The sequence below is a fragment of the Cottoperca gobio genome, chromosome 1, assembly GCF_900634415.1.
Source record: "Cottoperca gobio chromosome 1, fCotGob3.1, whole genome shotgun sequence".
Classification (NCBI taxonomy): Eukaryota; Metazoa; Chordata; class Actinopteri; order Perciformes; family Bovichtidae; genus Cottoperca; species Cottoperca gobio.
Genome location: NC_041355.1, coordinates 23,560,798 through 23,574,353, shown reverse-complemented (window position 1 = coordinate 23,574,353; position 13,556 = coordinate 23,560,798). Strand labels below are relative to the sequence as shown.

Genomic DNA, 13,556 nt, shown 5'->3' with positions numbered 1-13,556 from the left:
GAGTGTGTAACCCACAGGCTTAAAGGAAAACTCTGGTCTATTACAACCTGGATCTTATTTATAATATAATAGTATTATAATAAGTAGATGATACTGCGGAAAAACAACCTTTTCTTCAAGAATTAAAGGTAACACGGGGTGAGCAACTGATATAGAAAAGGTGGTTGTGGAGGTGAAGTGCTCCTTTAACACTCTGACAGTAATGTTGCTGTGTTCTCAGATCTGAGCAGAGTACTCCACCGATTAAAAACGTTTTTTAAACAAGGATAAAAATTGATGCAGCAGAACCAGATATATTTAAGCAATAGCTGACGACAGGCCGTGCTATATGGTCATTATATCACAGTTAAGGGGCGTGGTACAACCCCCTTAACTGTGATATAATGAGCATATATCACGGTCTGAAGTGAGCTATTGGTTTTATAAAACGGTTACCAAGTGTGGCAATATGAAAGAAAAATACACACTCCAATTTAAATAGTTTTTATTATTAAATAATGATGTTCAAAATAAAATAGTCCCTCCGTTGCCTTCTGCACAAAACATAGTGCGAGGTGGTTGCTATGCAACAACACTAACAGCTAGCGAACATATTAGATCGATTATTTGGTCTACCTGCTCTTCACGTAGCTCTGCATGTCGTCTTTTAGGGGCTTTTTTCTCTGGAGATAGGCACTGATCAATCCACTCCTCCAGAGTAAAGCTTTGTAAATTTGTTTTCCTTTAACACCGAATGTGTCGGCAGGCAAAATGTTGGATTACCGTAATTATGTCATAGTTTGCGCAATCGAAAATATTTCAACGGTTTCTGAAACCTGAGACTCTGCGCTTTACAGCATTTATCGGTTCATTACGGTAACTTAATTTACGGCCCTCCCGGAAGCCCGCGAAACAGCGCCTTTGTTCTGAGCGAATACACAGCGGATTTAATGAAAATGGAAGCAAGAGTATGTAAATCAACACTTGTATTGCGTGGTGACTTGTTTAGAACAGTGTACCAGTCTGTAAGGTTGTACTAGGTGTGTAATTGTACTTAATCAATTAACTAATGGACGTAATTTAACAGCTGTAGCTTTTTCTCAGACACGGAGGGATACTGACTTGTTGTGAAAAGTAACTACAATTCTACCCGTGATATACGCTCATTATATCACGGCTAAGAACCAATCAGATTCCTTGATTTGACATGTCCGTTTTATAATGTCTTTTATATTCCACATATACTTTTTGAAACCTGGCCCCTGCATTACCCATAATTCCACTGGACCACTGACAGTTTGCACGACGATCCACTGTGACGCTGACTCAAGTGACATTACTTGAGGACATTTATCAGACTCCACACAGCTATATCTATAATAAGATACGTTACTGCCAACTGGTGGCAATACATCAAGCAGCGCCTGCTGCTGCAAGACATTAACAATAAGGTGATGTGCCATTGTTGTTACTGTGTGTTGCCATGTAAATGTTCCCATGGGGGATGTCGCTTAAAACAAAGTTGACCTGGAGCTCATTTTCATTGCATGTGTTTGATTCAGTGAGAACTTTTCAAACGCCCTCAAAATCGCACTTTATCCAAAAGTGCCTTTACTTGAATTAATGTTGACAAAAAAGATGGGCAAAGCTACAAAAATAAGACCCAAATTGTTATATAGCAGAATTATCCTGTAAAGGGATGAGTGACATTTTGTTGTTTAATCCCAATGTAATATTCTAGAGCACACCAAATTAAATCTAAGTACATTTGAAGAAGAAAGAAATCAAAAACCCATTGAAAAACCCAAAACACCCAGTCCACAGACAACCAGCCCTCGCTGTTATTTCACCTCCAGGATACAGGATTGTAAGAGATTCCTCTGTTACAGGCACTGACAACATCCATTAAGTGTGTGTGAGTGTGTGCGAGAGGGGAGAAAAATGGAAGCGAGGAATGAGAACAGCAAACAGCAGAGAGTGTGGCAGCTGTGCAGGAGCTTTCATCATTCTAGCAGCAGTGTGTCTTGCAGAATATGCACAGATCAATGAAGCATGGAGGCTTGCATGTCTTAACGAGAGATGAAAATGTCTGTTAGATAATACAGTCCGTGCCTGTTTTTCTGAGCATGCATGTGAGCATACTTGTGTGTTTGCACTTTATTTATCTCTATTGGATCCCCTTGTTCTAAAAGCAGGAAGGGGCTTATGACACATTGATGAAATTCTCCATCATCCCAGCAGTCAGACTAAACATTGGGGAGGAAAGGGTCACAACAAAACGAGCCTCCTGCAGGAGTTGCAGCCTCCCGGGGGATTTGAAAGGAATTTCCTGTGGTGCCAAAATATTGCAAACCCTATTGGCTGCGGTCTGGTACCATTTCACCATGAAGCTGCGACTGTGGTCTCCGAGGTTCCTAATGTGTGACTGGAAGTGTGTTTCTGAGTGTGTATACTGCCTTTATCCTAGATTGACATGTGAGCATAGAAATAACGCCCACCCAAAAACCATTATTGAGAAATCATTGCCTGTTGCATGCAGATGAATCTCGAATAATGAGTTGGAAAGAATGAGGTGTACGTATTTCTGTGTTTTATGAATCTTATAATGTGCGGGTGTTTACCTTCTCCAGTCCTGGAAGTGCCCAGGTCCAAATCATCTCTGGTTACATTCTGGGAGTCCAGGTATGTGGCCGGCACCCAGCCCTGCTCCTCCGCTGTACTGACAAACCACCAACCTGGAGATAGAGAGAGATGGAAAAAGAGAGAGATGAACATATTAGTATTGCTAACAATACTTAAGGCCTGAAGGATGGAGCACCCTTCCCACGTGGGGATTTATTATACGTCATTGTTGCTCATCTCTCAGACTGCGCATGAGCCAGTATTTACACTAAAGCTGGTTCAGCCTGTGTAAGGGTGGTAAACCTGTACATTTCACATCTTCTCTGTATTAGCGTGACACGGAGATCTGAGGCGGAGTCATGATGGCTGGAAGTTTCACCTACTTGGAAAGCTCTCATCATTACTAAACCAGACAGTGAAGAGAAGACAGCTCCTGGAGACAGGAACGTGTTGGAGGTCGAAGCGAAACATAGATCAACGCAGGGTTAAGAGGCACTTGTTGCACGATGAAGTTCACTTTTCCTTATTACTCATTATGAAATGTGTTATACTGCTGCTGTTTAGCCCAGACTTCACTGACATCCCAGAGCTAAGCGGCTCCAAGTTCAGAAAGTCTACAGACACGCTAACAGCATTGTGAGTTTGTACTCCCAATAATGAAGTTGACATGCGAGCAGGTATTATGTTTACCACGATCACAATCTTACATAGATGAATGAACTTTGGGCTGATCAAACTTTTTATAATTTATCCTGAGGGCGAAAATAATATCTGCACCAAATTCCATTGTGTTCCATCCAATTGTTGTGGAGACATTTAACTCAAAACCCACTGGAGACCATCTTGCGATGGGAACAGCTGTGACGCCCCTTCCCCACCTCATACCCCCCTACACCCATTTTGATCCCCATAACAACGAGATCTCATCCCGACTCATCATATTTCACCGCTCGGGCAGAAGCCAACCCAGAAGATTTGCACGTGGTCAACATTGTAACACTTGGTTAACGTTGTGAAACGGTCACAGTTGGAGTGTGTGGAGATAGACAGAAAAGTAGAAGGAAAAAGGAAATTTATTTCTTTCACCAAATGAGTCCAACAATGATGTCATCACTGCTTCAATGTATTTACAGCCACATGGCTCACTCTCTAATGTGGTTGGGGAAGCCTGGGTGAATCAAGCCATCACGCCCTCTTTTATTACCCGGCCAGACACCAATCACGTATTATGAATGATGTGGAAAATATGCCTGTCAAAGAGCTGTATCATAGAGAAAGTAACAGGAGTGGTAACAGGGGGAAGGTCTGTTCCTCATGTATAAAGTGTGTACAGATAATGTACATCATTTTCAGATAACCCTATAGTTATGTTATGTATGAATACTCATTACTAGTACAAGTAATAATGTAAACTATTGCTAAGTAAATTCTGAAATTATTTGCATGCATAAATAAACAAACTCGTAACTATATCCTGACTACAGTAAAGAGGCCGTAGTATTATCGGTATAATTCAGTTGGAGTAGTGCAGATATCAGAAAAGAATGCACTTCCCTCTACTTCAAGTTAAAAGTGTTATTCAATTATAACGGTGCAGCTTGTTTTGTTTTACTACTATTTCACACATGTGGTGTTGCTATAGTAATCACTTTGACATTATCTATTTCCTTAAATTATTTTTTTAATAAGAACTAGAACTGTCAGAAAATACATTCAATATCCAATGAAATAGAAAAAAAGTAAATCTTCGCATTAAACAATTATTTATTAGACATTTTGCAAATGTATCTGTCGTACAACAGATAAATGTTATGTGTATCCCTCTTTTCACAGGTAATCTACATTTAGTTTACAGGTAATTATAATGTATTAAGGAGCATTTAGGAGCAACAAAAACAGAGAGTTGAATATTTCCCCCAAGAAAAGTAGTGTTGAGTTTTGTTTGTGCCAGACTAGAACAACAACATCTACAGTAACGGACATTAAACCATTATTGTGTTGACATCTAACAGAGCACAGTAGAGCAGCCTGCCTAGCCCCCTGCATGTGGCCTCATCTCTCCTTATACCCATATAAGCACAGTGAGGCCTGAGCCACTCTGACTTTGACAGCTTATGTCCACCATAAAAACACCTTCTTCCAACACACACACACACAAAATCATACTGAAATACTGTCTCCCTGAATTTCTCCACAGCGGGTCATGTCTCGCAGTCAACACAGGAGTTATTTCAACCTGAGGGCCTACAGACACACAGGGATTATGCACAGAAGCTGCAGTGTTGCTCCTCCATCCGGCGCTTCCACACACTACACTGTAACTTTCTGTGGATGCTCTGTACCCGCCTGTCGACTGCTGCACAGGAGAGGTCAGCAAAGTGCTGTTTGGACCTGTCAGAATCCATTTAGAACCCCGTTTGGCCTTGCCTGGTGGAGGTAGTGGTAGTTTGACACCACGAGAGCTATACTGTGCTAAATACCACAGCTCCTGGTTTAAGAAGCACGGTGTTATAATGAGTGGCGCTTGCCACGTTGTTAGGATTTGTAAACTCTGGAGGGGCTATCAGGACTTTCCTGTTGGGGGGGTCTTCTGCTGGGTAAAGCTTAGAGGACTGGGCCCGACCAGTCAATTTAAATGATGAATATAACTATGTCAACAGGTCCATTTTCTTTTGAATGTGTTCATGTGTGAACTGTTCGTGCAGCCTTGGCTGCTTGAGTGGAGAGTTTGTCTTTTGATTCCTGAAGGTTTTAATTTAGATTCTGTTTTGCTGCAGTGTGAAAGGTCCGCCTAGCAGTAAGAATAGCTTGCTCCATGTGAAACCCATTAGGGCTTTCATAGGATGATTCATTGCAACTACTTAAAAAGCTAAAGAAGAATTGGAGCCACCTGTACGGGGGAGAGCAGTAGTTCTGCAAAAGTTCTTCCTCTCTTTAGCCCACCTGACACACGGTGGAAAAACAGAATAATAAATCTCCTGTGCTGATAGAGGATTGAGTTGACTGCCGTCAACAGTGGTGGATCTTATCTTCCCTTCAGTAAGATGAGATATATATTCTGATAGGAGCGCATGCTTTAAGAATGATCCTTGAGTGGTGAAAGTCAAAAGGTCTGCATTAGCATACTCTACCATGCACAGATCCAAAATCAGTAATGATGTAATTTCATCCATTGGTGAACACAATGAAGACATTGCCAAAATCTTTGATTGATGCCAGAATGATGAGGGCTGCTGAAGTCCAAATGTGGGTACCGGTAATTAAAATCATGAATGGCCAGACCACTAAATAACAAAAACTGATTATATTTTTAAAGTTGTACATTATTGAAGAAAAACAGACTGATATCGCTTGGCCATAGCCGTGCTGGCAGACATTTCTTTTGGTTTTCTGTCTTCTACACATATTGTTCACACACCAAACACAAAACATCTCAAAGCCCAGAAACAGTCTCAGCCTCTCTACATTACTCACACGCGCCAAGCTTCAGACTCCATCGTGTGCACACATGGTAGTGCAAGGCAAGGTTTTGACAGGGCCCAGTTCCCTTATAAATCCAGCTCTGGACAAAGTGGGCACAGTAAAAGCAGATAAATGAGGACCAGAAACAGTGCTGGACCCCCTCAGATATATCCATCCACTCTCCTCTCACAGAGGGTAGAACAGGCTGGAGACAAAGGGTACGAAAAACAAAATGGAGAAGCAGATGGGGTATAAGAAACTAAGAGAAAGATAGAAAAACTGTAAAAGCCAGTTGGCAGCATAGGGCTCTGAGAGAAGTGGGTCGACCCTCGTGTGTGGGAAACGTGTAGTCCAGATTACAGTTTTCACAGAAAATCTGTCCCGTAGGAGGAGATCTGGGCCAAAGATTGCCAGCCAGATGGAAAAAAATTACTCAGAGTCAATTAAAGCAAAGCATAACTTGGCTCAGCATATCTGTGGAATGATGCATACATTGACCGGTGAAGTTCAGTCAGGGCGTGGCAGGCGAATTACTGGGAGGGAGAATATGCTCACTCGCAAAGAGATTGACTGTGGACAGTAACCTAACTTTGTCCCATTGGGGACAAATTCCGAATGGCTGAAGTACGCTTCACAATCCGACAAGCACTTCCTTTAAAGCATACTGACTCCTTAAAGTGTTCAGACCAATATTAGACCTCCTCATTCTTTTCAATAAGAACATAAGACCATAATCACGTGGTTGATCACCAATACGAATACAAGACGACGCCGACCTCTCAAGGCTGTAGTAATTATGACGGCAGCAAAGGAGGAAGTCAGGTATAAAAGCTGACAAAGTCTGTGTAGGGAGGAAGTCGGGGTGGACGGTTGGGTCAAACAAACACAGGACCCAGGAGACCAGTTGACCCATGTAAAACTCATACATAACTTAAGTTACTTAACAAACATACTTATTTGAACCCAAAACCATAGTTTTCTAGACCTTAGGTAGTGTTGTTGCCTAAACCTAAAGAAGTAGTGTGTTTAAAACTGCGACCGTTTCACTTTCACTCTCATAATGTGCAGGTAGGTGCAGTTTGGATTGTCTGAATCATTAGAATGGTGGTGATAACAACCGATAACAGCCATTTAGCCATTTCAGTGGTGGTGATGGCCCAGTGGTCTAGTGGTACGCCTTCCAAACAAGACTGAGAGATCAATACCAGAGCTGCCACCATTGTGCCCCTGAGCAAGGTACTTAACCCTGAGTTGCTCCAGGGAGACTGTCCCTGTAGTTAGTTCACTGTAAGTCGCTCTGGATAAGAGCTTCTGCTAAATGACCTGTAGTGTAGTAATGTAATGGGCTGATAACACTGAAATGGGGGCATTGCATTGGGGTGCCAACACAGAGGACTCATTATGTTGACCCTGGCTCAACTTTTGCTGCAACCCAATATAACATCATCCGACAACCCCACTGGGCTAGCTAATCGAGTACATGCAAATAGACATTCCTAGCAGATTACTTTGTAACATGAATGGGGTATATCTACTGTTTATCCAGTCAAACTCTTCCTCATAGTTTTGACATCTAATAATCCTTCAAACTCTTGGATCTACTACTCAAATCTGTCTTCCTGGATCGTATTTCATCATCTTACTTTAAGATGAAGCAGCACGAGTAAACCAACCCATTTACATTGTTGATTCCAGTCCTTGTTAGAAGAAAAACACAATACCTTATGTTGTTCATTCTGCACATGGTGAGACTACAGTTTGTATATATGTAGGTGTCGAAAAGAAAACATGTTCAAATGTTAACTTCCAACATCAAATGCAGCCAAGGTGCACCCTTGAAGGGGCTGAAGTTGTGATCAAAGACCTACTTAAATAGAAGAAAACATATCACTTTTCCTCTGAATAACTGCACATGTAAATGTATATGGACTGCAGAGGAAAAACAAGAGTCACGCTGGTCGAAGCCAGTTGGTGGGGTGGGGGGGGTTCATCAGCAGCTGTGAAAATGAAGAACAGGACAAATAAAAGGTGTTCAGGTAATGAAATGCATACTGTAGAGCCATCTGCACATACAGCAGAACACAGGGGTGGACTGTTGTTTTAACAGGTTGAAATCATCATACCTTGTTATTGGTGGCTGGGTCCACTCAGAGTGTGTGTGTGTGTGTGTGTGTGTGTGTGTGTGTGTGTGTGTGTGTGTGTGTGTGTGTGTGTTTGAGTGAGTCACACCGATGAGCAAAGCAATCCCTGTGAGCCCTCTCGACTTGAACCTGAGTTATAATATGGATCTTCGATGAGAACAGAGAGTGCTCATTTCCAGGTCATTTTATTGTATTGAAGTGGAACCCGGCCTACACCTTTACCTAAAGCACATGTTTTTTTTAAATTGATTTAACCGCTCTTGCTAGTTTGTCTGACATAACAAACCCAACTGTTCTGGAGGATTTATGAGGCGCTCAACAACTAATGACTAAAGTTCTGAAAGGTTATGCAGCAACACCTGCTCCCATATTTACACACACACACGCACACACACACACACACACACACACACACACACGCACGCACACGCACACACACACACACACACCCACACCCACACACACACAGCACAAAATATAAATATGTAAGACAGTAGAGGGCCTGTAATTGGCATTTCTTGCAGCGTTGAGCTCTAATTGGAGTTTCTAGCTACACCATGTCTTGGCAGGTAATAATTGGCTGCTTTCTCCAGTGGAGGAAAAATGGAGGTCACGGTGAATACAGTGGTAACAGCAACTGAGCAAAGCAAGATTATCATTGACCGACACAGGCCGGGGCTCCATGGTAGAAGTTGAGAGGAATAAGAGATGCATTGAGATCCGAAATATAAGGGCGAGAAAGAGAGCAAGATAGTAAAGGGGGAGACGGAGATTAAAAGAGTGGTTTGGGTAAAATCAGAAAGAAGACAAAAGAGGGAGAGCCAGCAGATGTTTAGCTGGGGTTTCAAAGGCGTAGTATTCCACACTAATTCCTTATCCAAAAACAACAGCGCACACTTTCCTTTTGGTTTCTCATTTTGGGATCGCCAGGAAGTTGTCTGTTAGAAATGTGACATTCAGGGGGGGCCCACAAGGTCACTGTCAGTCTTGTGTCCTCCTCTCAGCTTCTAATTAGGAACAGATCCCCTGGAGAGCAGCGAGCGCTGGATCGCAGAGCTGCTTTTCAGGGCAACTTATTGAATTTCCGTCTCATATTTCTGCCGAGTAAGCAGAAGGGGAGATTCAAAGAATAGGGTTGAAATTGCAGCAAAACAATTGTTGTTGTCTAAAACCACCTGATCAGCCGCAGTATCATCTTTAACATGGACTGCACCAGCTTCATTCATGGGATTTAACTGCAACACTTTTCTGACTTAGATCTTCATTATCATCTAAAAATAAGTAGTGAAGTGACTGAAAAACAGATAGAATTCCCTGTGATTACAACAGCTGAGTTATTACTTCTGCAATATGATTTGCTCCCATTTATATATCACATATCTCATTGGATCAACACCCATGCAAATGGTTTAGAAATAACAGAAATATTTAAAAATGAGAACCCTTGACTATAATATGGGGAAATTATCATTATTATGTTTCCTCCTGTGTTGAGAAATGGTAAGGTTATCAATATAACCTTTAAATGTCAATTTACAATGGGTAATAAACTGTACATCTCCACACAATTCATTACTCATGGAAAGTTTGAATTGACTGAAATCTTTAACTGGCCTTCAACATGAAACTTTTTTTTACAACCATATCGAGTGTTTCAAAAGATTGGATTTTGGGGTGGAAAACCACTTTAAGACACTTCAAAGCTCATCTTAAGTTAAAAATAGGATATATGAGGAGGCACCCAACCCCTTCTATGATGTTTCTTCCTTGAAAGTCAGTGCCGATTTCAAGGTCTTTATTGACACTGTAAGATGGAAGCATTACATCCCAGTTTGAAGTTTTCATAAAACATGGGGGTCTTGTTACTGAACCAGGCTTGTTACAAGTGAAAGGGGATAGCCGTTGGTGGGCCTTTAATAACCAGTGTTGACCACACATCACGTGCTGTGGGGTCAAGCTAAACCTTGGCATTCCACCTCCAAATATGTGTGTGCTAGCATATGCTACCACCATCTAGCTAAAATATCCTCCTCTCACACATACAAACCCACACCCTTCTGTGCTAACACTAGCATAATGCTCAATAAAGAAGAAATGCAGAGCGTACAACCGCCCGTATCTATAAACATCTCTTTGCTATGATGAGGTTGAAGCTCGCTAATACGGCTAAGCAGCGGTGTGAGAAAGCCATCTCTTAGCTCAAAACGTACCACTCTGATTGATGCTGGCTGTCTGTTTTATAGCCTAAAAACAATGTTAATGTTTGCCTCCGGCTTCCCATGTGAACTCTGTCCAAAACAGCTTCCTCTGATCCAGAACATCCTTTAAGCTAGCCCTCAGTACACCTTGATTAAACACATAGGCTACATTTGACAGTCTAGGCCGAAGGGTATGTCGAGAAGGCTTCTATGCAAAACCTATTAAAGCTCCCTCCAGAGAAAGTTGTTTCACATTTTTGCACTTTGACTTTATATTTAAAATATAATTCATTCTGAAGTTTAGTGTGTTGGAGATTTATTTTACAATGGTTTTATTAAGAAAGATATTTCATTTGTATCTTTAGGCAACATTATTGGATGCATTTACTGTATCTTTGATGTATTCTTAATTGGGCTAATGGTGTTGTTCTGACAAAATTAGTCGATTACTGATTTAGTGATGGCTTTTCTCCTTTTTTGTATAATACTAAATTGAATATGTTGGTTTCTTGTTTGGGTTTTAACGTATGATGGGCATTGTTAATAAATGATCATCTTCAGGACAATAATAATGAACTTTTCCTCAAACATCACAACGGTTTCTGTGTAAGCTTTCAGACTACATTTGTCTTAAGGGGCAGGTTTGCAAATATATTGGAAATTACAGAAAAAAATGCCTCATCAATGCTTTGATTCAGAGGGATATCTTAACATTTTTCAGCCACTCCAAAAGCTGTAATTATTTCATAGCCTTAAGGTAAGGCTTACCCTAAGCTAACTGGAGCTTGTAGTGCAAATTACCTAATGTAATGTGAGGGTCTAAAGTTTAGCTCAAGGCTTTCTCGTTATGAAACCAATTTGCACAGGGAACAGTTTTGAGCCAGACCAAGCAGAGCAGTACAAGGAAGCGTTGGAAAGGCATTATGGGTTGGACTGTGCTGCCCTGGGCACTGGGAAAGGTGTGGTGGTAAATGTTGCCAAACCTCCTGGCTTTCATTCTCCCTGAAACAAAATTAGTACCTGCTGACAAGCAATACTACATAACTGAGATATGTATTTTATGTTTCCATGTAAACCATAGAAATTTCTGACTAAAGTCCATAAAAACATAATTGTTATCATTTTCCAAAATTAGGAATATCTGGCAACACAACAGGAGGTTGTACTATATGTGAGGAGTAGAGTCAGAGAAAGGTAAACTAATTGGTCTAATCTTTTTAAATCAACAATAACAAAATGCCCCTGAAACTTGGCAGCAGGGAGGACCAGGATGTTTGGGCAAATGGCTTCTCCGGCTGGTGTTGTGGCTTGGGCGGTACAATAACCCAAAGAATCCTGTTTGTAGTTTAGCGTCAAGGTCCTCCTGGCAGATCCATTAGTCTCGGCTGATGAAACAAGAGAAAAAAGGGTGTTTTCCCCCACATATATTCCCCCCTCTGTCACTGTGGCCACAGGGTGAAAAGCTAGTTGTTTACATGTACAATTCATTCTCTGAGATGAGGAAGAAAGCATCCGTAGGATTATTGCTCGTAAGGCCATGTGTACACAAAATCAAGTATGTGTTTGGGCATTTGTGGCTTTATTAGGTAGTAGGACATAGAGAGCTAAAATAAAAAGGAGAAACGAAGAGATTATATGCAACAAAGGCAGTGGGAACGTTGTGATTACAAGGTCAAGGTCCAAGGCTATCACAACAAGCTACAAAATGTAATGTGCATACATATGGCGCCTAAAAAGCCAACAAATACGGTTGTCCACCCACTACTGTCCATACTCACTTTCCTTTCCAGATAAGTACAACCTGACAGTAAAGGTCTTTATCAAGGACAAACTTGTGAACAAACCCAAATCCGCTGTAAATGAATGTATATTTGAAATGAAGAGACCTGAGCCAAAAGGGATCTGAGGGTAGTCAGGCCATATTCCAAATGGATCTAATTTAACCAAAAGGTGGTCACCCTGTATGCTCACGGAGATCTCTACCTGGCAGGGATATGGACACAGGGATGACACCACAATGGTTTAGACTGAAATAGCGTAACTATTTAATGAATTTCCCTTGATGTAATTTGATATTGATATCCATGGTCACAAGAAAGACGATGAATCCTAAATGACTTTGGTGATGTATTGACATTTCCTCTAGGTTTTAAGGGAAATGTCTCAACAACTATAGGATGGTTTGCTTAAAATTGTGGCCATGGTATTCCAAGAGGGATCTCAGAAGAAGTACCATCTGACACAGGTCTGTGGCTTTTCATCTCTCCTTAGTCCAACACACTATATAATTTAACTGCTCACATATGCATATTAAGTTTCTCCAGCTGGGACATTCCTCTCCAGACACCCTATGGTTCCCATGTCCGAGGAGGAAAGAGCGGTAGAAAACCAGGACAGTCTACTCCTCGATTAGGGACCATTCTGGACTGTCCACCCCCACCACCTTTGTGTTTCATGAATCACACTTTACTAGATAGCTGTTGCTCAATTGCAAGATATTTGTGCAAGGACACGTAGACACACAGGGTTATAATCATCCAAACAAACCCTGGCCACACACAGCTCATAATTGAACCAGTTTTACTGTGACAAGGGGTCTTCTTGACACTGTGGCTACAATGAAACAGCTAGGTCTAGACTTCCCAGGTCAACAAGTTCTCACAGGGGCAAAACAACAACATCCGACTCTGGAGTTGAACCCATAATTATATCGGGTCAAGCCTGCAGACACTTAAAAACTAGTGGAAATATTCTGTGCTGGAATGAGGAACAGCATATTAATGTATGATACCATCTGTGCTCAATATGTGGAGGAAAAAAGTCTGCATTTTTTATAAAAAAGCAGGGAAAATATGGACCTTGTACAGCCTTGTTTGGAGATTAAAAGACATCACGGTACCACGTTGACATGTACTGACTAGGATGTTACAGAAAAGAAGCTCTAATTAACAGCCAGTCAGTGTCTCTACATTACAAACGTCAAAGGAAATAAGCATGCGCGGAACAGGAGGCTGCAGTAAAGCCTTGAAAGCGGGAAGGGGGTTGTGGGATATTATACAAGCTCTCAGATGTGTTTGTCTTGGCAGAGCCTCCGAGTGATGTCATCATCATCATCATCATCATCACCTCTTTGGCCCAGTAAATGACGACAGCA

General features: G+C 41.5%; 1 protein-coding gene across 6 annotated transcripts in view; it reads right to left on the bottom strand.

Annotated features, from left to right (window-relative positions):
* Window positions 1–13,556, bottom strand: part of sh3pxd2aa (SH3 and PX domains 2Aa) — a 109,280-nt gene that overhangs the window by 22,934 nt on the left and 72,790 nt on the right. For all 6 annotated transcript variants that reach the window (XM_029452047.1, XM_029452121.1, XM_029452370.1 and 3 more), the window contains one exon: window positions 2,601–2,714. In XM_029452047.1, the coding sequence (XP_029307907.1) occupies window positions 2,601–2,714 (114 nt within the window). The remainder of the gene's footprint in view (window positions 1–2,600; window positions 2,715–13,556) is intronic.